General features: G+C 51.0%; 1 protein-coding gene and 2 long non-coding RNA genes across 4 annotated transcripts in view; 1 reads left to right on the top strand and 2 right to left on the bottom strand.

Moving 5' to 3' along the window:
- The window catches only part of SETD3 (SET domain containing 3, actin histidine methyltransferase), an 80,183-nt gene extending 69,947 nt beyond the window's left edge, over window positions 1-10,236 (top strand). Inside the window, exons 10-13 of one of the 2 annotated variants that reach the window (XM_023256210.2) lie at window positions 262-428; window positions 1,295-1,380; window positions 7,808-7,968; window positions 8,876-10,236. In XM_023256210.2, coding sequence (XP_023111978.1) covers window positions 262-428; window positions 1,295-1,380; window positions 7,808-7,968; window positions 8,876-9,343 — 882 coding nt within the window. In that variant the 3' untranslated portion in view covers window positions 9,344-10,236. Of the gene's footprint in view, window positions 1-261; window positions 429-1,294; window positions 1,381-7,807; window positions 7,969-8,875 lie in introns of those variants that run through there. The other variant, XR_002743322.1, reaches the window with a different exon arrangement.
- On the bottom strand, window positions 1,546-7,808 carry LOC123386204. Its single transcript, XR_006599980.1, has 2 exons — window positions 7,640-7,808; window positions 1,546-1,926 (listed from the first exon to the last, which is right to left on the bottom strand). It is a non-coding gene; the product is annotated as an uncharacterized LOC123386204 (long non-coding RNA).
- On the bottom strand, window positions 9,757-22,078 carry LOC123386205. Its single transcript, XR_006599981.1, has 3 exons — window positions 21,883-22,078; window positions 12,449-14,048; window positions 9,757-11,155 (listed from the first exon to the last, which is right to left on the bottom strand). It is a non-coding gene; the product is annotated as an uncharacterized LOC123386205 (long non-coding RNA).
- Between the last annotated feature and the right edge of the window lie 1,364 nt (window positions 22,079-23,442).

The raw sequence follows: 23,442 nt of genomic DNA, 5'->3' as shown, positions 1-23,442 counted from the left end.
GGCTCCTCTGTGAACCAGGCAGGCCCGCGCGGTGGCGGGAGCGGACGCCCTTCCTGGCCCATCTCAGCCGGTTTGGGGACGGGGGAACTGCACGCCTTGCTGGGGCTGCAGGAGAGACACGTGATCACGCGAGGGCTGTTTTGTGTGTGGAGTGTGACGTCCAGTTGAACATGTGAGAACTGATCCTTTGCCCTGCTCTGTATTGAGAATGATGTTAAATTTCTTTTATATCCCTTTATTTTTTTCTTTACTGCATCTCAGATTTACATTTTTTATGGCACTCGGTCAAATGCAGAGTTTGTGATCCACAGTGGTTTTTTCTTTGACAATAATTCACACGACAGAGTGAAAATAAAGCTGGGAGTGAGTAAGAGTGACCGACTCTACGCCATGAAGGCCGAGGTCCTGGCCCGCGCCGGCATCCCCACGTACGTACAGAGACTCCCGGCTCTCCCCTGCGCGCCTAGAAGCATTTCCACTTGCACAGTGTTTCGTTGGTGTGTCAGTAGAACCTCTCTAGAGTGGTCTGTCCCCATGTCTGCATCCCTGCTGCACAGCAGATTTAGACCGGGACGCGTGGAGACTTACGGGCGTTTTCAGATAAACGTCAGCGTCGTTGAGGGCGCTCATGGTCCCTTCCAGGGGACACGGCCTGAACTCCTCATTAAGTTAAATAAATACTGTGGATCATTAGTGTCTTTCACCTTGAAAAGGTTAATGACCCGGATCAATTTGTTTCATTTAATTCTTTGCCACCATTAGTTTCTGTAATGAAGTCATGATCCCTAGTGATTTCAAGAATTTCTGGTTAAATTCTTGAAGATTTTCTCACATTTGAGGTGCAAAATGATAAAGAAGCCAAGAATTATGATTTATTATTCTCCCGGGAATGGAGGAACCATTCTTAATGAAAATGGATTAACCAGGCCTTTTTTTATTGAACTTGTCAATATTTGATTAATGATTAAAATGTGAACTCAACATAAATTATTGTTAACATTTTTTAAGAACCGTGGGCACACTTAATTCTCTTAGTTGTCACACGCACCCTGAGATTAAGGCTTTTAGAAACTGCCGATGGGGCGGTGACTGCCATCCTCCGAGAGAGGCCCTACCTTCTGCACTTTGCAGGCACTGAAAGCAACATTTGCGCGGTTCGGGTGAGGGGTCGGGATGAGTCACGCGGGTCAGCGCCCCTCGAGGGCGGCCGCCCTCCCCGAGTGTGGAGTGAAGGGCTCTCAGTTGCTGAGAGCAGGTGCCCGGGCAGGGCGACTAATGCTTCTGCCTTTGTCAGTTCCAGTGTGTTTGCGCTGCATTTTACCGAGCCGCCCGTCTCTGCCCAGCTCCTGGCTTTTCTCCGCGTATTCTGCATGACTGAAGGTAAATCATTTCAGGAGGGAAAAAAAAAAAAAAAAAGATGTTGACTTTTTAAAAAATGCATCAAGTGTAAAGCATAGTGATGCAGATTCAAGATAAAATTGTTTAAAACTAGAGCGCTTTCTCGGGGGAGGGGGGAGGGCAACATTGGAGAAAGAAGTTGATCCGTTTTACCCTGGAAATGTTTTATTAAGTCCTTGATGTGTTGTCAATATTCATTTGTAATAAACAACTAATTCTCTACTGCATCGGAAGAAGAAACATCTGGGATCCTGTGACTGCATCAGAATTCTGTGTTTGTGGAGGGGGGTTTTGATGTGCTCGTTCCGCAGACAGCCGTGTTCCCCGCACCGTGCACGGGCCTGGGAGTCCCCCCCGAGGTCATGTGGTCAGCGTGGCATTCGTGGGCCACGGGACCTCCCTGGCTGGCCGACTCTGCTTTCGAGATGCGAAATTGCTGGCAGGCTTCCTAACGTCAGGCATCCTGTTAGGTTAACACTGAAGACGACCCTGTTTGCATCACAAGATGTTCTTGTCCGCAGCCTCTCCCTTCAGGCAGAGAAAGAGTTAAATGCACGTATTCAGCATCTACTTTTCTGTTTGCTTAAGCTCAGACATTTGGCTTTTCTTATCCTGACTGACTGTGCTTGCGTTTTCGTGTTTGGTCTGAAAATGTCCCCCCACCCCCACCCCAGTAGGCCCAATCCCATGGTCCTAAGGCTTCGCTTTTACTGTTTTTGTTTGTTTTGTTTTTAGTTTTTATTTAAATTCCAGTTAGTTAACCAGCGGTTTAATACTAGTTAAGGGTGTAGAATGCAGTGATTCATCATGTACATGCAACACCCAGTGCTCATCCCAACAAGTGCCTTCCTCAGTGTCCATCCCCCATTTAGCCCATCCCCCCCCCACCTCCTCTTCAGCAACCCTGTTAGTTCTCTGTTGTTAAGAGTGTTTTCTGGTTCCCCCTGCACACACACCTTTTCCCCTTTGTTTTGTTGTTTAATTCCACATATGAGTGAGATCATAGGATATTTGCCTTTCTCTGACTGACTGACTTCACTTAGCATAATACATTCTAGTTCCATCCACATCATTGCAAATGCCAGGATTTCATTCTTTCTTGTGGCTGAGTAATATCCTGATATATATATGTACACCACATCTTTATCCGTTCATCGGTCGATGGGCTTTTGGGCTGTCTCCATAATTTGCCTGTTGTTGATAGTGCTGCTGTAAACCTCAGGGTGTATGTATCCTTTTGAAGTCGTATTTTTAATTTCTTTTTAATGTTTGTTTATTTATTTTTGAGAGAGAGAGAGAGTGAGTGTGTGTATGCATGAGCAAGAGAGAGAGAATCCCAGGCAGGCTCCCTGCTCAGTGCAGAGCCCGACATGGGGCTTGAACTCATGACTGACTGTGAGACGATGACCTGAGCCAAAATCAAGAGTTGGACGCTCAGCTGACCGAGCCATCCAGGTGCCCCCGTATTTTTGTATTCTTTGGATAGATCCCTAGTAGTGCAATTGCTGGATCATAGGGTACGTCTATTTTTTGTTTCTTGAGGAACCTCTGTACTGGTCTCCAGAGTGGCGGCGCCAATTTGCTTTCCCACCAACAGTGCGTGAGAATTCCCCTTTCTCTGCAGCCTCGCCGACACCTGTTATTTCCTGTGTTGTTGATTTTAGCCATTTCGACAGGCGCAAGGTGACCTCTCATTGTAGTTTTGGTATTTATTTCTCTGATGATGAGCGATGTTGAGCAACTTTTTGTGTGTCTGTTGGCCACCTGGATGTCTTCTTTGGAAAAATGTCTGTTCACGTTCTCTACCCGTTTCTTAATCGGATCATTTGTTTTTTGGGTGTTGAGTTTTTTAAGTTCTTTATAGATTTTGGATACTGACCCTTATCAGATATATCATTTGCAAATATCTTCTCCCATTCCATAGGTTGCTTTTTAGCTTTGTTGATGGTTTCCTTTGCTGTGCAGAAGCTTTTTATTTTTATGAATTCTCAATAGTTTATTTTTGCTTTTATTTCCCTTGCCTCAGCAGACATATCTAGTAAGAAGTTGCCATGGCCAATGTCAAAGAGGCTACTGCTTGTGTTCTCTCAGATTTTGATGATTTCAGGTCTCCCAGTTAGGGCTTTCACGGTTTTGAATTTATTTTTGTGTCTGGTGTAAGAACATGGTCCAGGTTCATTCTTTGGCATGTTGCTGTCCGGTTTTCCCAGCACCATTGGTTGAAGAGACTTGTTTTTTTCCCATGGATATCCTTTCCTGCTTTGTCAAAGACTAATTGACCATATAGTTGTGGATTCATTTCTGGGTTTTCTAGTCTATTCCATGGATCTATGTATCTGTATTTGTGTGAGTACCATACTGTTTTGATCAATACAGCTTTGTAATATAACTTGAAGTCCAGAATTGTGATGCTTACAGCTTTGTTTTTCTTTTTCCAGATTACTTTGGCTATTTGGGGTCTTTTATGGTTTCATACGAATTTTGGGATTGTTTGTTCTGGTTCTGTGAAAAATGCTGTTGGTATTTTGATAGGGATTGCATTAAATGTATGGATTGCTTTGGGTAGTATGGGCATTTTAACGATATTTATTCTTTCATTCCATGAGCATGGAATGTTTCTCCATTTCTTTGTGTCATCTTCAGTTTCTTTCATCAGTGTTTTATAGTTTTCAGAGTACAGACCTTTCACCTCTTTGGTTAGGTTTGTTCCTAAGCATCTTATTGTTTTTGGTGCAGTTGTGAATGGAATGAATTCCTCAATATCTCACCGTGCTGCTTCATTATTGGAGTATCAAAATCCATCTGATTTCTGCACGTTGATTTTGTATCCTGCAACTTAACTGAATTCGTGCATCAGTTCTAATAGTTTTTAGTGGAGTCTTTTGGGTTTTCTGTATATAGTATCCTGTCATCTGAAAATAGTGAAAGCTTTACTTCTTCTTTGCTGATTTGGATGCCTTTTATTTCTTTTTGTTGTCTGATTGCTGAGGCTAGCACTTCTAGTCTTCTGTGGCAGAGCAGTGGCGAGAGTGGACAGCCATGTTGTCTTCCAGACTGCAGAGGAAAAGATCTCAGTTTTTCCCCATTGAGGATGATACTGGCTGTGGGGTTTTCATGTATGGACTTTATTGGGTTCCTCTAACCTGCTTTGTTGAGGGTTTTTATCCTGAATGGCCATTGCACTTTGCCAGTGTTTTTCCTGCATCTGTTGAGAGGGTCATGTGGTTCTTCTCCTTTCTTCTAGTAATGCAGTGCATCACGTTATTGATTTGCAAATATGGAACTGCCCCTGCAACCCAGGAATAAATCCCACTTGATCGGGGTGAACTGTTGGATTCGGTTTGCTAGTATTTTATTAAGAATTTTTGGATCCAGTTCATCAGGGATATTGGCCTGTAGTTCTTTTTTTGTGGTGCCTTTATCTGGTTTAGGTATCAGTAATGCTGGCCTCTGTAATTTGAAAGTTTTCCTTCCTATTGTATTTTTTGAATAGTTTGAGAAAAATAGGTATTAACTCATTACATGTTTGGTAGAATTCGCCTGGGAAGCCGTCTGGCCCTGGACTCTTGTTTGTTGGGAGGTTTTTGATTACCGACCCGGTTTCTTTGCTGGTTATGGGTCTGTTCAAATTTTCTATTTCTTTCTGTTTTAGTTTCACTAATCTGTATGTTTCTAGGCATTTATCCGTTTCTTCCAAATTGCCCACTTTGTTGGCATATAGTTTTTCACGATACTCTCTTAAGATTGTATTTCTCTTAAGGTGTTGGTTGGTTCTTTCTTCTCTCTCTCCTTCGTGATTTCACTTACTTGGGTCCCTTCTTTTATTTTGGCTAAGTCTGGCTACTGGTTTGCAATTTTATTTGTTTTTTCAAACAACCAGCTTCTGGTTTCATTGATCTGCTCTTTTTTCGCTTCTGTATCATTTATTTTTGCTCTACTCTTTCTTATTTCCTTCCCTGAAGTTTCATTTGCAAGTGTGTGTGCGCGTGTGAGTGTGTGTGTGTCTGCTGTTGTAAACGACCTCAAATCCTGTGCAAAACAGATTGGGTAGGAAGAAGTGAGTGAGGGAGTTAGCACCTAACTGAGCAAACAAACAAGCATTCCTCTGAAGAAGGCTGTCCGGGCACTGGGGAGAGGGCAGTCTGGTCCGCAGAGGTGAATTGTGGCCCGCCGTGGTGGGGTCTGCTGGGCTCTGCTGTCCTCGGCCCCCTGTCTTCACGTCTGGATGCCCAGTCCAGGCTTTGACGTCAGGACAGACGTGGAAGAAACTTAGGCCCCAAACAGGTGATTTCGACACCCAACCACAGGACCCAAGGTGGCGGGGGGGGGGGGGGGGGGGTGGATGGAGCTTGTCCCTCAGAAGCGGCCACACTGTCGAAGGCCCAGCTTCCAGTGAGGTTTTCCTTTGGTGGTGGCTCATCAGTCAGTTTAGCGAACACCAGTGAAGGGTTTCCCATGGGCCTGTCCCATGTACAGTAAAGAGGTATAAAGGTGAAGGTCACCATTCCGATCCCAAGGAGACTTATAACTGAGAAAAATGACAGTGATGCTGATCCCTGTAATGCGTGAGCACCTGCTGTATGCCAGGCGCCATGCTACATTCTGTTAGTTGTCGTCAGGCTTGTGAGGTGTAGGGCTTCGCGCTTGACTGACGTGGAAGCTCCGGTTCCAAGGGATTGAGTGACGTGGCCCTGAGCTGGCAGACGGCGGCCCGAGTCAGGACCAGCTCTTCTCCCTGCATCCCACGTGGCTCCCGCTGGCTTGCACAGAACATGATCCATGGAAGAGACACTAGTCGTCCAGGGGTCTGGAGGAACCCGCGGTTGACATGGAGGCAGGCTGAGCAGCAAGGGCACCGGTCGCTGTCGGGGGTGTGTGACCTAACGTGACTCCCGTGGTGGCTGGGGGAAGGCACGGAGGCTCTGTCAGGGCTGCGTTCTTTGTTGGCTGCAGGGAAGCATAGGGAGGAACCTACTCTTGAAGCCTTTGGTCGCATGGTGACGCTGTTGTGTGTCCCCTCTTGGGGGTGTCCTGTCGCCAGCAGTCCCCGGTCTCTGCTCCTGCCCCTCACTCAGCTTGCCAGCTTGGAGGGCAGAACGTGCGTGCGCGTAGGAACAAATCAAAACTAGCGACCTGAGGACTGGGGGGGAGCTTCCGAAAAGAAACATCTACCACCAAGGAAGCGCGTCTTAAACGGTCAGCACTTTACCCAAAATATAAACTGGAGGATCCAAAATCTAAAAATCCTGAATTTTCTCATGCCCTTTTGCTAACAAATGCAACTTCATAAATTTCTTTTTTGAACGTTCGATTAACTTCTATTTTCTTCAAAAAAACCAAAAAACCAAACTGCTTGAATCATCTTAGGTCCGATGATTCTCCGTAGTTTCTCTTTAGTCCTAGAAAGACAACTTGTCATGTCAAGACAATTGCTATATTATCCTTTGAATTCCTCTAACTAATACTAATAAAAGTTCAGTTTGCTGGCAGCAGAAGTTCTCCAATTTGAATTGTAAAGAGTGACAGCTGTGGGGCATTTTGCTCTGAAAGAGATACTGGCTCATAATTACATAAGAAGTACGGGATATTTCTTGAGCGTGACTAGGACGGGCATATTTGGGTCTTTTGAAGATAATGTGCCAGGAGATGAAATGCTCAGAGCAGTTGCTGAATTCTTTCCTCCTCTTACATATATTTGAAGGTAATTGAGATGTTCACTTGTGTTTACTTGTAATTTCTATTTAATTCCTGACAAGGGAGGGATCTGGGCACATTTTTCATTAACTGAGGTTTTTACAGTCCATTTTCTTGCTTCTTTCAGCTCGGGGTTTGCGTGCTAGGAGGTAAACAGCTTTGTCAGGTCAGCCGCTGGCATGAGCGCCGTTCTGACTGACACAGAGAAGGGTCACCGGATTGTTGTCCTATTTAACGGGTTTTTGCTATTTACATTGTCAACCTAAATGTCGTTTTGACCCCGTGGGTGTGACTGAGCTCACGGTTTGTGAGAAGGGTATCGTCAGCATGAGGGCCGTGTCCCTAGAGTTTGTCCTTAAAATGTATCTCGTGAGACTGTGTAAAAGCTCTCGGCGTCCCCCATAAAAACGAGCGACAGTGCTGCCCCAAGGCTTGGTCCGGACTCCAGATCAGGAGGACCCCCTGCCCCCCCCAAACACACACACACACACACACACACACACACACACACACACACACACCCCTCCCGAACCTAGCCCTGACTCACCCTGGGGAGCCTAGCACGGCCCGGCCCCCTCCATCAGGGAGAGCTTTCAGCCACAGGAGGACGATGTCATCGGGGAAGATATTTTCCAAGGTGGGTTGCTTGTTAAATGAGAAGCCGAGAAGCCGTGCTGTTTCTTCCCTAACAGATGGCTGTTTGTGTTTCTTGCAGAAGAATTGAAAGAACATTTGCTGGGAGATAATGCTATAGACAGAATCTTCACCTTGGGTAATTCCGAGTATCCCGTTAGCTGGGACAATGAGGTCAAACTTTGGACATTTCTTGAAGATCGAGCCTCGCTTCTTTTAAAAACCTACAAAACAACCATTGAGGTAATTAGATCACGTAGATGAGGAGTTGAGCTGTGTCATGTTGTTAAGGGTTTCTGATGAGAGATTCCTTCCTAAATGTCAATTACTTTCTTTAGCAAGATCATTGGGCATCTGATCTTTGTCACTCCGCTTACTAAGGTTTTTCTACTTACCGTATGTATACCTACCAGAAGAATTGCATTGAGGCACTGTTGATAAGAAGACAGGTTTCAAAAATTTTTTCACCACTCTTCTGTCATTCTGAGTTTTCATTTGTGCTTTTAAAGCTAACCTTCGCGTCCCTAATTTCACATTCACCCAACCAGGTGCCAAGCCCCCTGGGCCATCAGTGCACAGGACAGACAACACCTCCTAAAATCGGCCGAGCTCGCTGTCACATGTGGTGCAGCAGGCATGAGATTTAGGCTCACCGTTTTCATCTTAGGGTCATTTTACCGGGGTGGAATTTAAATACAATAAAATCGGGGCGCCTGGGTGGCTCAGTCGGTTGGGCGTCTGACTTCGGCTCAGGTCATGATCTTGCGGTTTGTGAGTTCGAGCCCTACGTCGGGCTCTGTGCTGACAGCTCGGAGCCTGGAGCCCGCCTCGGATTCTGTATCTCCCTCTGTCTGTCCCTCTGCGGCTCATGCTCTGTCTGTCGCATTGTCTCAAAAATAAATAAATGTTAAAAATCAATAAATAAATACAATACAATACAATACAATACAATCCACACTTCTAACGTGGACGTTCTGCTAGAAGCCCACAAATCCTGCAGCCACCACCACAGTCAAGTTCCAGAACCTTCTGTCACCCCTAACACCTCCCTCGTGCCCCCATCCCTGGCAGCAACTGATCTGCCTTCTGTCGCCACGCTTTTGCCGATTTAGACTTCTCAGAATTAATCTCGCTCTTTTTCGTTGGCCAGGAAGACAAGGCCTTCTTGAAGAACCACAACCTTTCTGTGCGCGCAACAATGGCCATCAAGCTGCGCTTAGGAGAAAAGGAGATTTTGGAGAAAGCGGTGAAGAGCGCGGCTGCCAACCGGAAGTTCTACCGCAAGCAGATGGAGGCGGGGGCCCCGCTGCCCCGGTGCGAGGAGAGCGGCGCGGGGGGCGCCAGGCTGCCCTTGGCCTTGAGGAGCCTGGAGGAGGAGGCCGGCGCCCACGAGGCCCTCACCCTGGCCGAGGCCGTGGGCGGGGCGAAGGCCGTGGAGAATGGGCTCGTGAACGGCCAGAACTCTATCCCCAACGGGACCGGGGCGGAGAAGGAAAATTTAAATCGGGAGGAAAGCCGAAGAGCGGCCGAGGGCACCAAAGAATCTTGTGCAGACGGCACGGAGGGCGCCAGGGAGCAGCAGCCCCGCGGAGGTGCCGTCTGCACCGAGCTGAGCTGAGCGGGAGTTCATGGACCGTCCAGTTGCATCGCCGTGCTCCCTTGTTCACGTTTTTTCTTTCCGCAGAGAGGAAAATATGTTTTTGCTGCTTTATATAAAAATGATTTTTTTTTAAGTTATTTAAAAAAAATCTAGCTTCCCTTTTTGATTAAGATAGCCATCTTGCTTCTGGGCAAAACAAACAGGTTGCCGGGCCTCGACGGCAGACCGGGCAAGGGGTGCTTTGGCAGCCCCTGTAGCCCCACTGTGGGCACCCGTGTTTTCTTCCCGGGGACGCACGCAGGTCGGCCGTCAGCCGTGCTCTGGCGGGCCCGGCCCCCTGCCAGCCGCGGCGGCGGCCTCTCTGCCCCCTGCCAGCAGGACGGGGTGACGCGCTCCGGGTGCTCAGCGCAGGCCGGGCTCCAGGTTTGGCAGCTCGAGGTTCGGGGCGACATCTTTTTTTTTTTTCCCTAAAGTAACGCCCCGGTACTGAAAGAAAGGTTAAGGTGGCAACCTTATTTTTAATAGTTTTAAATGTTGGTGATAATCCTAATTATATAAATACACACACACACACACACACACACACACACCACACACAGCCCTAGTGATTTCTAAAGATTTGTTTACCTTTTGTGTTTGGTTTTACCGTATGAAGAACTTGCCCCCTCTCCTTGAATCACCGTAGGACATGCATCCTCCTCCTCATTTTAAATGTTGGCTCTGATTTTAACGTGGTGCGTTTGATTTCCCGCGTCGGTCACGGAGGGTCTGTGGCGGCGGCGGGGCCTCAGCTCTCCGGGGCCGCGTGCACAGCGAGGCGGCTCCCCGGCTCTTCGGTTTTCACAAGCTAGAGATTTTCAAAGCTACACTTTTGAGTAAAAAGCCTTATTAAAAGGAAAACATGATTAATACTTTTGTCTCTTCCTTTCCTTGGAGTGGGACAGGCCCTTCGGACTGAGCTCCGATGCAAACCATCCTGCTTTATCCGCGGAGCTGTTTGGAAGCTGCCCGGTGCCCGATGTCCAGTGCTCTGCTTGTCCCGGGGACCCAGGGTCGCGCGGGAGGCCTGAGGTCAGCCCCTCTGCAGCCTTCGAGGGGCTGAGCCGGACACAGACAAAGGAGTGCTTGAGGTTGTGGGGGAGGTGAAGGCTCAGGCTAGCGTCCCCCAAAGGCCACTGGCTCCTGGGTTACAGGTTGCCAGCCTTCCTCCACTATGGGTTTTCACGCTGTCTCCGGGGTCCTGACTATTAAGTTCTTTTGGAAAACGCTGTGTAAATAACCCGGCCGCTTTGGTAAACGCTGTTGTGCACAGGTAGTCTTAAGGACATTGTCTGTGTCTCTCCTTGGAGAAGACAGGGCTCTGCAGATAAATTGCTTAATTCCGCACCGAGGATCCGGAGTCTTACAGAGCTCAGGAGGTCGTTGAATGCGAGGGGCAGGTTTCGTCTTTACAGGTGCTTAGCAGCATTCATCAGCGCTGACGCCTAGAACTCTCCTGCGTTGTTGGTACGCACTCAACTCCAGCTTATTAATAAGCACACCTGTGGTGGCGAACTCCCCCATCAGCCTTGCATCTGAGACACTTTACCAAAAGTATGAAGAGCCTATAAAACGTACATATTTCCCAAAGAAGCACCGTGGTATTCGAGGCATTTTCTACTCTGGATAGGGAAGTCCCAGAGATTAGAACTTTAATGACTAATTTGTCTGTAGATACATTTTCTCATTGGTTTAAAAGTGAAGTCTAGTATCCAATATCTCCTTGGAAAAATTACATACGGTTCAGATGTAAAGTAGTGTCGTGAGACAGGATAGTTGTCAGAATATTTCCTGGAAAAGATACGAGTCCAGATGGAGCTCACAGAGCCCTGGGTGGAAATCGGGCTTCAAGTCCTGGCCCTCACAGCACTGCTGGTGGGTGTCAGGCCCTTCTCTTCACTTACTTGGAAGGTAATTATCAGAAGTCCCTGCTTAAAGGGATGCCTGGGGGTCTCAGTCTGTTAAGCGTCTGACTTCAGCCCAGGTTATGATCTCGTGGTTTGTGGGTTTGAGCCCCGTGTCAGGCTCTGAGCTGTCAGCTCAGGGCCTGGAGCCTACTTGGGTTTCTGTGTCTCCCTCTCTGTCTCTCTCTCTGTCTCTCTCTCTCTCTCTCTCTCAATCTCTCTCTGCCCCTCCCCTGCTCATGCTTTCTCTCTCTGTCTCTGTCTCTGTCTCTGTCTCTGTCTCTCAAACATTAAAAAATTAAAAGTCCCTACTTGAAAATTTGGGGACTGTTCATTCTGTCAATTAAATCCCCATCAACAGGTGTATTTGTTATCAGACCAAAAAGTGATTATATAAATTAGGCCCCCAATCAAGGACAATCTTTGCCTTTGTGACATAAAAATGGGGCTGGTAAGAACAGAACTTTTCCACGTGGAAAGAAAGATTATCTGTTGAACAACATCGCTGCCCCAAGTTGGGTGGCCTTGCCCTAGAGTGGCCTGGAGACCACAGCACACATTAGTCTCCGTCCTGCCCCATTCCGGCTCAGCAGACACAGTGCTGGTCACAAACACTCAGAGCCACATCCTAAGCGTTTGAAAATTGAGGAAAAGTGATTAAATTGGCATTGAAGAACCCTCATTGCCATCTGTCATGAAAATAGACCTTTCTCTCAAATCATTTTAAAGTTTACTTTCTTCTTCATGCTTTTGGATCGGAGGCTGTTCAGGCTAGTCATTGGAAAAATGCCAGCCTTTGCTACTGTTTCTTAGCTTTGCGTGTTATTTGTGTAAACACTTAGCAATTAGATTTCACCAGCCTAGAAAAACTACCCAGTTTTTCCCACAAACTGGCAATTGATAGGTGACTTCCCCCAATAGTTTCTAGACTGGGCACACTAAAAGATGTATTTTTTTTTTTTTTTTTTGATAGAGGAAGGCATTAAAAATATTCTCAGGTTAAAAAAAAAATATTCTCAGGTTCTCCATACAGTATACTGGGTTATGCTAAATTAAAGCTTCCTTTAAAAACAGGGAATTAATTTTCTGCAAATCATTCCTTGTTGCATTTTTTGGTGGTTAATACGTATATGTCGGAGTGAGAGAATTAAAGACAAAGAAATAAAAACGAAGAAAGTACCTGTGACTTGAGCTTAGAACTAAAATCGGACTGTCCGTAAGGAAAATGAGGAGTCGGAGTGGTGGCTGATTTGGGGGGTGAGTTTCAGAGAGCCCAGATCTTTAAGTGCTGTAACCATGGCTACGGGAAGAAGCTTTTTATGTGATATATTATGCCATGTTCGTATTATTGATCTGGCAAAATGAGCGTGTTCAATCGGGTCTAGCTGATGCCCTGAGCCAAGATTTGGGCTCACTGGAATTTGAATGTCAATTTCAGGCAGCTCATTAGGGGTCAGCCTCCTGTTTGAATCCGCAGCCCCTTACATAATGTATTCCTAAAATTCTCGGTGTAAATTGAATTTGAGTAACTGGAATTGTATTCAAATGCACTGGCAAATTTGTTATTTAAATGAAACTGCAGTGCTGGTCCAGGGTGGGAGCTTGGGCTGAGAGGGAGGAGGCCATAATGTCCACAAGGTCCGGGAGCATAGGAGGGGTGGGCCCAGTTATGTCTCCGCAGAGGCCCAGCCAGGCCAGCAAGTCGGGAGGCAGACGTCCCCCCAGTGAACCCCGAGCGAGGGAGCACTTTTTAAGCCAGCCGCAGTCTGCAAGGGAGGACTCACGAGCACTGCCCAGGACCTGCTCAGGCTGCCGGCCACCAGCAGGGTGACTGTTGTAGAGGGTATTCTAAATGTCCGGGGTGCTTTGATTTTATTAATCACTTTACAGAGCTGAGCGGGGAGGCCACCCACAGCGGCTAAGCGTTCGCGTTCCGAACACAGACCTGGGATCTCCTGGCCGCGGGATGGGGCCCGGTCCTTGGACGTTTTTGTGCCTTCCTGCAGGATATCTGTGCTTCCTACCTCTACGGGCTCCGGGTCTGCCGAATGAGATCGTGCATTTCCAAGCTTCTCGCACCGTGTCTGTGCACGCTAAGCATTCAGGAAATGTTGGCTCTTACGATTCTCTAAGCCTCAGCCATTCTCAGGACGCAGAGAATGTTCCTGGGACCCGGGATAGCAAAAGGATCCCTGCTCCGCAGGCCGGCAGCTTGGAGTGCGCACTGAGCGAGCAACTGCGGACCTGGGCCAAGTGACAGCTGCGACCCTGGTGCAGTGCCAGGTTCCGTGGGTCGTTCTGGCTTCCTAAGAAACCCTCGCTGCCCTCGAGGTGACGAGGCGGCCACTTGAACCAATAATCCGGGCAGACCACGCCACGGGTCGTTAGAGGGGTGGGACCCTGTGCTCTAGTACCGGAGGAAGGGAGGTGTGGGAGGATGGGCCTCTGGCGGGGCTTTCGGGGGGCCCAGGAGAGTCCCAAGTCCCTCCCTGCCTCCTGGAGAGGGGTCCTGCAAGAGACGGAGTCCTGGACACTGTGCCCAGATCCCGCGAGGAGAACTCAGGGAGGGGAGGCCACCTGACTTGTACCGAGTAGCTTCTTTAGGCAGAAAAATGGAGCGGTCACCAGCTCCCTGGGACACAAATGCCACCGTCGGTGTTTCCCTTAGAAACAAGATAAAAAGGCAGAGAAGCCCGTGTTCGTGGACTCCTCAGCAGGACTTGTGGAGTTGGGAACGTTGGCGCTGGTTGTCACACGAATCAGCTCCGACTCCCACACACCTGCGGGTGAGAGTGTGTGTCAGTACGTTTTATATGTGTAAACGTGTGCGCACACACACGTGTGCACATACACGCGCGTATAGCACTCCGTCAAAGCTCGGACCTTCAGCTCCAGGCAACAGAGAGCCCCGGGGAACGGCCTCGCCGGCTGCCCCGCTGAGGGGACGCCCCCTCCCTCCCGGAACCAGGCTGGCGTGAAATCTCACCCTTGTCCTCTTGTTGTCCTGCCTTGTTGTGCCCTGACCCCTGCAGCGTGTCCCGGGAGAAGAGGACCGCGTTGTGGCTTGAACCTCAAAGCATCCTTTCCCCTCCTAAAACACGGTTCTGGAGAAGTTACTTTTAGGATGAGTGGCTGCTCTCGGGCCGCACACCCCGGGTGGGGTGGGGGTGGGGTGGGGCTCGGTGCCCTGTGCTCCCTTTCCACAGAGGGTGGGGCCTCCGCCCGACCCCCCCAGACTCACACACTCTCCACCCTTCACCCACGCCAAACCTGCACTCCTGAAAAGTACGCGATGGCCCAGTTCCCACTCAAGTGTAAATGTCTGGAGAGACTCCGCCATTCTTCCAGAGTATTTGCATTTGGACCTACAACCAAGGTTTTAGCCCCAGAAGTTGTCCAGAAAACAGGGTCCGGCTCCGATACCAGGCAGAGGTAAAGTGGATCTGATCGCTCTGTTTCCTGCTGTGGTCTGGGCCCCGTGGCAGGTTTCTTGATGCTCAAGGCCTTGATTTTCTCTTCTTTTCCAAGTTTAAATTAAAACAAATTTTTCTAAGTGTTTCTTTATTTTTGAGAGGGGCAGGGAGGGGAAGGTGCAGAGAGAGAAGGAGACAAAGAATCCGAAGCAGGCTCCAGGCTCCGAGCTGTCAGCACAGAGCCCGACGCGGGGCTCGAACCCACAAACCTCGAGATCATGACCTGAGCCGAAGTCGTCGGTCGCTTGACCAACTGAGCCACACGGGGGCCCCAAGGCCTCGAATCCCTTATCTGCAAAACGGAATAACCACGGGAGGCTGTGGGGAGGAGGAGTTCTGACGTGGTTCTCAAGAAATAGCTCCTGGCCTTACTGAGAACCGCAGCAGGGAGCCCGTGTACTAAACCAGCGGCAGGACGCCAGGCTCTGGATCCTGAGGGAGCAGGTCCTGCGTGGATGAGAGGGCTGCCCGTCAGCCCTGCGGTCACAGGAGACGGACCTCGTTCTGCAGCCACCGTCGTGCAGGCCGGGTGCTCTCCCAACCTGGCAGGTGTCTCAGCCTCCTATAACGGGCACCTCTGAATGTCTTGGCGTGCAGTTTTCAAGTAAATCTCACAGGCATCTCGAAACAGGTGCAGAGGACAAGAGAGGGGACAGTGAGCCATCGAGGTCCACCCGGGCAGACCTCAGCTGGTGCCAGATCCCAGATCTCGTTGTCAGGTGAGTCCCGACGTGCACCTGGGGAAACACTGCTCTTTCATGCAAGAATTGCAAGAAAAGTTTTATTTTGGTCACCGGCAGTCGTCAAAATCGCCAGCTTCGGGCTTCCGTTCTCTAAGGAGTTACGTGTCACGCTCTTAAGACTACGGTGTGATTAGAGTCCGGAAATCCAGTCCGAGCGCTCCTTGGATCTTAAAAGGAACCAGAATGGCTGTTTTGGCCAAGTAGTAGCGGAAAAGGGGGAAAGGGGATTCCGCCCCCCACCGGCTCTGCTCTCGGTGCTGACCCACGTGGCAGGGGCAGGTGCTTAAAGCCCGGTTTCACAGACGACAAAGGGTGGGTCCGGTCACCATGTTGAGCCGACGGGAAAGTGAGATGCTGTCGCCCCAGGGTCCTGGGGCGACAGGGACTCACCGCCTTGTGATTTGGATCACTTGATGTCCGCCAAGCGCCGGCCGGACGCCGTCACCAGGCTCCGGGTACGCACAGCCCTCGATCTGGGGCCCGCTGTTGGGCAGCCCGAGGACGACCCCGGCTCAGCCCGCGGCTGCACCTGCTTTCCCTTTTTCCCTTCTCACCAGAAAGGAGGCCAGGGCTTTTCACTCCACAGTATGCAGGATTATGGATTACCCGTATGCTCATCTCTGCCCACCTTTTACCCCCTTCCTCCCCCAACAGGTTCATTGTTGGTGTCAAACAGCAGAGAATTTAATTCTGATTTCACACCTTCCTGGAAGTGCTTTGAAAACCCACTCCGGGAGCTGGGGTCATCTTCATGTTCCTAGATACTAATTTTCAGGTCTTCTCACATTCCGGGAGGTTCTGATTGGGTAGTGGGATTACAAGAGGGGACCCCAGCTTTCAAGGGACTCAGTAAGTGACCGTGAAATCCCTGTGTCCTTTGTGGCTGGCCTGGGAGAGCCTCAGCAGTGGGGATTCATCCCATTTGCTCAAACCGGTCGGTAGAGGCCCCGTCCCCAAATGAGGTCATTTAAGAAACCACCTGTCGGGGCGCCTGGCTGGCTCAGTCGGTTGAACTTCCGACTTCGGCTCGGGTCATGATCTCACGGTCCGTGAGTTCGAGCCCCGCGTCGGGCTCTTTGCTGACAGCTTGGAGCCTGCTTCGGATTCTGTGTCTTCCTCTCTCTCTGACCCTCCCCCATTCATGTTGTTCCAAAAATAAATAAACATTAAAAAAAAATTTTTTTTAAAAAAAAAAAAAAGAAACCACCTGGTAATCCCGTTTGGGGTTGACTTGATTGTTTACCAGTACAGGAAAAGTCACAGGGCCACACACACGTACAACACCCTATCCTAAATGGACAGCTAGCGAGGAAAGGAGGAGATCCAGGGTCAGTGATAGACTGAATCAGGCACGGAAGCTGGTCCTCAGTTTCCACTTTGCTCCTGGGGCTCCTGGTGTTTCCTGCCCAAGCCGCCTCTGGTCCAAGCGGGCAGGTGCTCTGCCCGTGGAAGCTGCAGTGCAGCGAACGGTCCAAATATACCTCCCTGAAACAAATATTAAACGACTCCTGTAGGCATCAGATAATTCTGCAAGCTACCTCGAAGGAAGTCAGGATTTCCAGCAGCAATTAAATTGCATGATTGGATACAGGGAAAGTTTTATAATTGCTCCCAGGTAGCAATTTATTAGGATAGATGTTACTTATGACATGTGTCAAAAAGGTCAAAGTTTATACTTCCTTGGACATTAACCTAATCTTTGAAACTCCGAAACTTACACTTTTTGGTCATTAATTTTTTTTTTACAAGCAGAGATTTTGACAATTAACCCAGTTAATAAAGGTCAAATTTCAATTTTTTTTCCAATTTCTGGAGCACTTAACTTATTCTTTTTTGAAAATGGGAAGATAGGGGATGATAAATAGTTATTAAATGAACACAAGGATGTGGTTCCGCTGTCAGGGTGATGATTATAAAACAGCCGAAACTGGAGGAACAGGATTGCTGTGTATCTGACGGAAAGTAGACTACAAGCCCAGGAAATAGAAAAATTAAGCTCCCGTGCTGTGTGCAGTTAGTAGGGTGCTGTGAGTACATGCCCTTGTTAAATCATCTCCCGGTTCCAGTCATTCAGTTACGTGGACTTCAGGCTTCCGCCGTTGAATCTGCACGTTTTAAAGTCAGTAATTTCGGCACACTTGCGCCAAGCACAATGTGAGTAAAGAACCAGTGTCACCTGCTAGACTGGATTCCTCAGATGAACCCGCAGATGGGCCAACAGCAACTGAGGCGGCCTCGTCACCGCGCCCAGAGGGTGGGCGGGGCCGGAGCCCCCAGGGCCCTTCCTTCACACCGCCACCGCGGACAGCGCCCCCAGAACGGACAGCGCCCCCAGAACGGGCAGCGCAGGTGTATGAGGGGGGAGGAGGGGAAATTCACCACCGGTTCATGGCCCGGCAAACAGCAGAGAAAGTCCACAGACCCCTCCTTTACCACCCAAACAAGGCAGACCAAACTTCCCTTTCCGCTCTCATCAAAACCTCCAGTTGGGGCAACTCCCCAGGAGGGCCAGCTTCCCGGGGGCTCCTACCTGGGCAATCCCCATTGCCCTGCTCCGACAGCGCCCCCTGGTGGCAGTGCCTCGCGGGACGAACCGCCCGCCAGGAGGCTGCCCAGGATAAAAACCGACTCACACACCCTTGGGAGCAGGTACCCTGCCCAGACCCAGCCAAGAGCCTGATTCTCCAAGGGGTGGGGTTTGCTGCTGCTGTTGTGTTGTAGAAACAAAGGCCCCTCACGAGATGTGCCCAGCGTTAAAGAACCAATATATCAAAACCATATTTACAGGACATCTGTTTATGCAACAACGATGTGCAAACAGCCGGCACGTCTTCCGCCCCAGGCCGTCTGGCCCTGGACGTCGCCCCCACCTGCTTCGCCGTGCTTAAACTCTTGGGCCGAGGCCTGGCTTCCCCCGCACGGTGCAACTGCCCGCTGTATCCGGGGTCCTCCTAGCATCTCTGTCTGCTTCCTGTGCCTCGCACATAGTAGGTACCCAGAAAATGCCAAAGAAAAAGGAAGGCCAAGCCCTTTAGCTCAGCAAGGGGGCTTGAAACTGAATAACAACAAAAATAGTCTCTCCGAAAATACACCATTTGGGAAATTGTTAGGGGGGGTACGTTTGGGGGTGCCTGGGTGGCTCAGCAGGTTGACTGTCCGGATCTTGGTTTCGGCTCAGGTCATGATCTCATGGTTTGTGGGTCCAAGCCCCGTGTTGGGTTCCACACTGCCGGTGCGGAGCCTGCTTGGGATTCTCTCTCTCTGCCCCTCGTGCACTCTGTCTCTCCTCCTCTCTCAAAAATAAATAAAAAGAAGGGTGACTGACTTCGTGCCCTCTTCCCACCGATTCCACGGGTCTATGCCAAGCAGACAGTGTGCATGCGTAGACTTTTCCCAGAGATGTCGTCGGGAGACAAGAAGGTGACTCAGTTTACAAAACTCTGGTTGGCTGCAAGGCCTCAGGAACTGTTTTTCATGCCGTGAGGGCCACCTGCCCGGGATGCCATGGGAAGGAAAAGCAGGGGAGAGGAGCTGCGTCTGCGGTTCCCAAAATATCCCCGCAGGCGGCAAACCTGGGTTAAATCTGAGCGCACCTGATGTCTGAGCCCTTTGTGGGGCTTGGTGCTAACAGAGGCTGTTGTGACCTAGCCAAGAAATCGGGAAAGACGACTGTGGCCTTCTGTTTTCCTTCCTTTCGACCTCCACCGCCCACGGGGGACCTGCCCCCTGCCCTCTCGCTGTCTTGCCTCCCTACCTCCTTGGCAACCTCTCGCACGGTCCCCCCGCCACCCTCCCTGGCTCCCTCTTTGCCACCCCATCTCTGCTCCTGTTTCCACAGTCGATTGCTTCGCAGATTTTATTGGGATTTACAATGCTAGGGATTTACAGGGAGCCAGCCCCCCCCCCCCCCCCCCCGCCATGGGCTCAGGGCTGGTCTGGGCACATCAGAGGGACAAGTGCTCATGTGGCGGGGGCGGGGGGGGGTGCTGGTGGTGCAGAGGACACGGCAGGGCAGCCTGGCCCCAGCGGACAGGGAGATGGGTGCTGCCTGGCTCTCCTAGGGCCCCGGGGGCTGAGCGGGGGGGGGGGGGGCTGGGCCAAGTGGAGGGAGGGGCCTCCGAGGGGCCTGTCACACAGCTTTCCGCGCCTTGCAAAAGAAGCTTGGCTTTTCTCCAGGGAGGGGCGCCCTGAACTTCCATGAGGCTCCTGTGGGGCCCCACCCGGCCCTGGGGGGACCAGAGTAGCGTGGGGAGCCGCCCAGGCATCTGCCGCAGTGGAGGGAGGGGGAGGGAGGGGCTAGGGCAGAGAGTTGCCTCAGGCCCCCTCTTCCATCACTGTCTCTGATGGAGGCAGGCCTTTAACTGACTTGGGCTTCTCCACCTGCAGGACGGGAGACCCAGGAACGCGGAAAAGCTGGGGCACCAACCTGAACGACCGGATGTATGCGCCGGAGGGACGTGGGACTCTTGGCGGTCGTATCTCAGCAGGAAACACAGCTACATCTTCGGGAAGCATGGGCCTTTCGCTCAATTTCGGCAAATCTACCCAAATCTAAAGTGCCTGCCTTTGCTGGGAAAGCCTGCACCTTCCCCTTGTTGGCTCTGCCCACCCCCCACACCCCCCCACCCAGGTCCTCGGGGAAGGCCTGCAGGCACGTGGAGGAGGCTGGCACTATCCCGCAAAGCCCAGGGCATTCAAGATGGATAGATGGGACTACATTCATTTCTCTTTAATCTCCTGGAAGACAATTCCACCGGGGCGCCTGGGGGGCTGGGTCGGTTAAGCGTCCGACGTCGACTCAGGTCATGACCTCACGGTTTGTGGGTTCGAGCCCCGCGTCGGGCTCTGTGCTGACAGGTCGGAGCCTGGAGCCTGCTTCGGATTCTGTGTCTCCCTCTCTGCTCCTCCCCTGCTCGCACTCTGTCTCTGACTCTCAAAAATGAATACATGTTAAAAAATTTAAAAAAAAATCATCGACTCATGATTTGGGCTCAGATCCTGATCTCAGAGTTTGGGAATTTGAACCCTGCATTGGGCTCTGCACTCACAGTGCGCGGAGCCTGCTTGAGATTCTCTCTCTCCCTCTCTCTCTGCCCCTCCCCCACTTGTGTATGTGTGCGTGTGTGTGTGTGTGCGTGTTCTCTCTCAAAATAAATAAACATTTCTTTTAAAAAAGAAAACTCCACCATAAACAAAGGCAAAAGACATTTCCTCCCCACAAACTGGGAGAAAGCATTTGCAACATTTACTGTGGACAGAAGACTAGTATCTCTATTATAGAAAGAACTAAAACTCGAGATACAAAGGACCAAACGCTTGAAAGAAAAATGGGGAAAAGATGAGAAGCCAATTCACACGCACGAAGTCATCAAACAGAGAAAAAGTGTCCCAACTCACGCATCACAGGACAGGGGCACCACGAACACCCCCCCCCCCCCGCAGGAGGCCTGAGCAAAGACACAACATCACCTCCGTGGGGTTCTTGCCCAGAATGCACACCTTCGGGCCACTCCTGACGAAACCTCAGACGAAGCCAAACTGAGGGACATCCTACAAAATGACCAACCACTCAGCCCTCTCCCACGGCGCCAGGGGTGTGAAAGACAAGAACGCCCCAGGAAGTGCTCGAGCCTGGAGCGGCCGGGGACTCCCAGCTAAAGCAGCGTGGGGTCCCGGTGGGGTCCTGCGGCGGAAAAGGACGCAAGTGGAAAACCCGAGTTTGCTGACCACAAACGTACAGTCTTCTGTAAGTCAGGAAGCAAAAATCTGGGCCCTGTGTTCTGGCTAAGACTGCCTGGTCTGGACCTGCCCTGCCACTTGGCTGCGCCTCAGGGTCCCAGTCCTGGCCGCGTGGACAGGGTCGCGGTGACAGGGCCTGCACACAGCTCTCAGGAAGGCGCCCGGGCCCCGGGGGCCGCCGGGAAGTCAGCTGCCAGGCTGCACAGAGAGACTACAAAATCAGTTTTCTGTTTCTCTTTGTACGAGTACGGAAAGAAGTAGAGAAATCTGTAGCAGCACAGAAGGGTCCAAGTGGTGCTTTTTTGTTTTTCAGATGAAGTGCTGGGAGGCCGGTCGACCACACAGTGAAGGCAATTGAAAAAACTCAGCCGAGGGGCGCCTGGGTGGCTCGGTCGGTTGAGCGTCCGCCTTCGGTTCAGGTCATGATCTCACGGTTCGCGGGTTCCAGCCCCGCGTCGGGCTCTGTGCTGATGCTCGGAGCCTGGACCCTGCTTCGGACTCTGTGTCTCCCTCTCCCTCTGCCCCTCCCCCCTTGTGCTCTGTCTTTCTCTCACAGGTAAACATTAAAGAAAATAAAAATAAAAAATAAAAAGCTCAGCCAATAGCAATGCTGCAGTTCATCTCCAGGGAAGGGGGAGTAACCGGCACTGAGCACTTACCTGTCTGGTGGGTTTCAGGGGCCCTAACAGGTTCCACTCTCCCCCCCACCCCCCTGCCTCCCCACCGGGCCAAGGAGGGTGGGTCATCGCAGCACCTCAAAGGTGGCTTCCTCCAATGCCTCGCCCTGCCTCCCCCTCTGGCTTGGGATGTCCTTCCTGCCACCATGTGCCTAACAAATCCGTCCTTTGTGACTCTGCAGACCTGCCACCCACCTGGTGACCCCTCCCATATCCTCCCCCACCTGGTGGACCCAAACCCCTCCCCCTGGGAGGCCGCACACTCCCCCACGATCACCAGAACGTGGACATTTCATGGGAACTAGTTTTTGGTCTCCCTCTGAGTCCCCTGAGTCCCCTCTGTGAGTCTCAGGGACAGGAGGAAGAATGAATTCGATTCCCAAGTGCCAGCCTTTGTGTTGCCGGCCCCCCTCGGACATTCCAGTGTCTCCCTGGACAGCCGAGGGAGCTGAGGCCTGGTGACGTGAGTGCACGTGCGTGTGCAGGTACACAAGCGTGTGTATGTGTTTGTGCAAATGTGTTACACGTGTGGCCGTGTGACCGGGGCCTGGGGAGGCTGGCTGCAGCCCCTGTGTCCTCGCTGGACGAGGCAGCACGCACTGTGATCACCGGCTTTCTCCAGACGAGGAACTGGGCCCAGAGAGGCCTGCGTCCCCTCCCCAGGGCACAGTCAGGGAGGGCCAGGCCAGCTTCCCTCTAAGTGACCGGTCCCGGGTCCAAGCGGCCTCGGGTGGCTCAGGAGCAGCCCTTCCGGCCACACTGAAAGGACAGAGAAGTATCTTGCTGTGACAATGGGTCCTGCAGGGTGTCGCTCAGATGGGCCTCCTCAAAATCAGTAGGCTCCCCCCCGCCCCCCCCCAGGCCTCCTCAGCAGGCCTTTCACATGTGCTCATGTCCGTCTCCGCCATCAAGCTGTGAACCCCTCAAAGTCAGAGACACCTCACGTTCGGCTGTGATGCGGCCACATTTCTAAACTGAGTCCTGCACACCCAGTGCCCCGCCCTGAAGGATGTTCATTTCTCCACCCACCCGGGAGGCTGAAGACGGAATGTGGCTGAGTCCTCACGACTCAGACCCTGTCATCAGGCCTCCTTCGAATTGTAAGGATCCCTCCATCCACCCCCACGCCCTAGAAGGACGACGCAACATCTACGCCAAGAAGGAGGACGATTTTATTACCCCATTTCCCGGAGGTGGACAACTGAGGCCTTGGAGGTCAAACTCCTTTCCTCCCATTTGAGGGGAAGATGCTGTGGTTCTCTGCTCCCGTTCTCTTCCCCGGACGCGGTGGCCAGTGTCGGGAAGTCCTTCCAGCCCTGGGCGTCTGCCCTCCCGTGTCTGCCTCGGGAGCTCTACCACCAGGATGAAATTCTCACCTCTCTTTCTTCTTATTTAAAAACAAACGAAACTATTTCTCACCACCCACATCCAACTGTAGCTGCATCCGACTATATCAAAATACCCCCTTCCTTGACTCTATTCTATTAAGTGCTATCACTTTCCGGTCAGCTATTTCTCTTGCAAAACGAAATCGTAGTCGTG

Source organism: Felis catus, chromosome B3, assembly GCF_018350175.1.
Source record: "Felis catus isolate Fca126 chromosome B3, F.catus_Fca126_mat1.0, whole genome shotgun sequence".
Taxonomy (NCBI): domain Eukaryota; kingdom Metazoa; phylum Chordata; class Mammalia; order Carnivora; family Felidae; genus Felis; species Felis catus.
Note: the sequence above shows the minus strand (reverse complement) of the source record. Positions and strands in the feature narration are given on the sequence as shown.